The sequence below is a fragment of the Enhydra lutris genome, unplaced genomic scaffold (genome assembly GCF_002288905.1).
Source record: "Enhydra lutris kenyoni isolate GAN:26980312 unplaced genomic scaffold, ASM228890v2 scaffoldscaffold1076, whole genome shotgun sequence".
Taxonomy (NCBI): domain Eukaryota; kingdom Metazoa; phylum Chordata; class Mammalia; order Carnivora; family Mustelidae; genus Enhydra; species Enhydra lutris.
In genome coordinates, this window is record NW_019155160.1 from 3,392 (window position 1) to 5,005 (window position 1,614).

A 1,614-nucleotide genomic window follows, 5' to 3' on the forward strand; every position below is an offset into this window, starting at 1 on the left:
TAATCTCTCTGACCTACAGTTCCTCCTGTTTCAAACCCCTCCAACCATGAGCCTCTGTCTCTCTTGAATGGGAAATTCTATGCCTCCAACAGGAGTAAGAGGTTCCGCTCTTCATTTCCTTGTTATATTTCTTGGAACTTCCAGTTGCTTGACTTTGGGCCATATGCTTATGACAGTTGTCCTTTTTTAGACTTTGCAGGCTCTTAAGAGTAGAAGTAGAGAGCAATCAGAGCTTCCAAACGTGCCTCTCTCCTGGTTTCCTGGAGTTTCCTCACAGCATGGCCCCCAAACGCCAGTCTTCGCTCCCACCTCAAATGAAGAAACCGAGACTGCCTCCTGCCCCCAAGCCAGGGCAGACGTCAACATCTCAGCACTGGCATAAGGGAGAAAAAGAACAGCAAGAAGCAATTGAACATATTGATGAAGTACAAAATGAAATAGACAGACTTAATGAACAAGCCAGTGAGGAGATTTTGAAAGTAGAACAGAAATATAACAAATTCCGCCAACCATTTTTTCAGAAGAGGTCGGCATTGATCGCCAAAATCCCCAATTTTGGGGTAACAACATTTGTCAACCATCCACAAGTGTCTGCACTGCTTGGGGAGGAGGATGAAGAGGTGCTGCATTATTTGACAAGAGTTGAAGTGACAGAATTTGAAGATATTAAATCAGGTTACAGAATAGATTTTTATTTTGATGAAAACCCTTACTTCGAAAATAAAGTTCTCTCCAAAGAATTTCATCTGAATGAGAGTGGTGATCCATCTTCAAAGTCCACTGAAATCAAATGGAAATCTGGAAAGGATTTGACGAAACGTTCAAGTCAAACACAGATTAAAGCCAGCAGGAAAGGACAGCATGAGGAACCAGAGAACTTCTTCAGCTGGTTTACTGACCATTCTGATGCAGGTGCAGATGAGTTAGGAGAGGTCATCAAAGATGATATTTGGCCAAATCCATTACAGTACTACTTGGTTCCCGATATGGATGACGAAGAAGGGGAAGGAGAAGAGGATGATGATGATGATGATGATGATGATGAAGAAGAAGGATTGGAAGATATTGATGAAGAAGGAGATGAGGATGAAGGAGAATATGACTAATGGAACACTGATGGATTCCAATCTTCCTTTTTTAATTTTCTTCAATCCCTGGGAGCAAGTTGCCATCTTTTTTTTTTCCTTTTTCTTTTTCTTTTCTCCTCTCGTGCTCATTTGCCCTGTTTTTTGAAGTCTCCTTTTTCTCTCCCTTTATACCATGGTTCTCAGCTTATTTGGGGGGGAAATACCTTGAGCAGAATACAGTGGGAAAAGAATCTCTACCCCATTTGTTCCAAATTCATTTTTGTCCCTTCCTGTCTCAACAAAAACAAAAACTTTATGGAATCAACACCACCATGCTCTGTGGGAAAAAAGAAAAACCTTCTGCCCCCTTAGCTCTGCTGGAAGCTGGAGGGTGCTAGGCCCCTGTGTAGTGCATAGAATTCTAGCTTTTCCCCTCCTTTCTCTGTATATTGGGCTCAGAGATTACACTGTGTCTCTATGTGAATATGGACAGTTAGCATTTACCAACATGTACCTGTCTACTTTCTCTTGTTTAAAAAAAAGAAAA

General features: G+C 41.4%; 1 protein-coding gene across 1 annotated transcript; it reads left to right on the plus strand.

Moving 5' to 3' along the window:
* The first annotated feature begins 263 nt into the window (after positions 1–263).
* LOC111140429 (protein SET-like) lies at positions 264–1,106 on the plus strand. The gene has a single exon (XM_022492683.1). The coding sequence runs from the start codon at positions 279–281 to the stop codon at positions 1,104–1,106; it is 828 nt and encodes a 275-aa protein (XP_022348391.1). The 5' UTR covers positions 264–278.
* The last annotated feature ends 508 nt before the right edge of the window (positions 1,107–1,614 follow it).

Bases quoted from the DNA above. Each gene is read 5' to 3' on its own strand.
- LOC111140429 (XM_022492683.1), top strand. From the start codon at position 279: ATGGCCCCCAAACGCCAGTCTTCGCTCCCACCTCAAATGAAGAAACCG.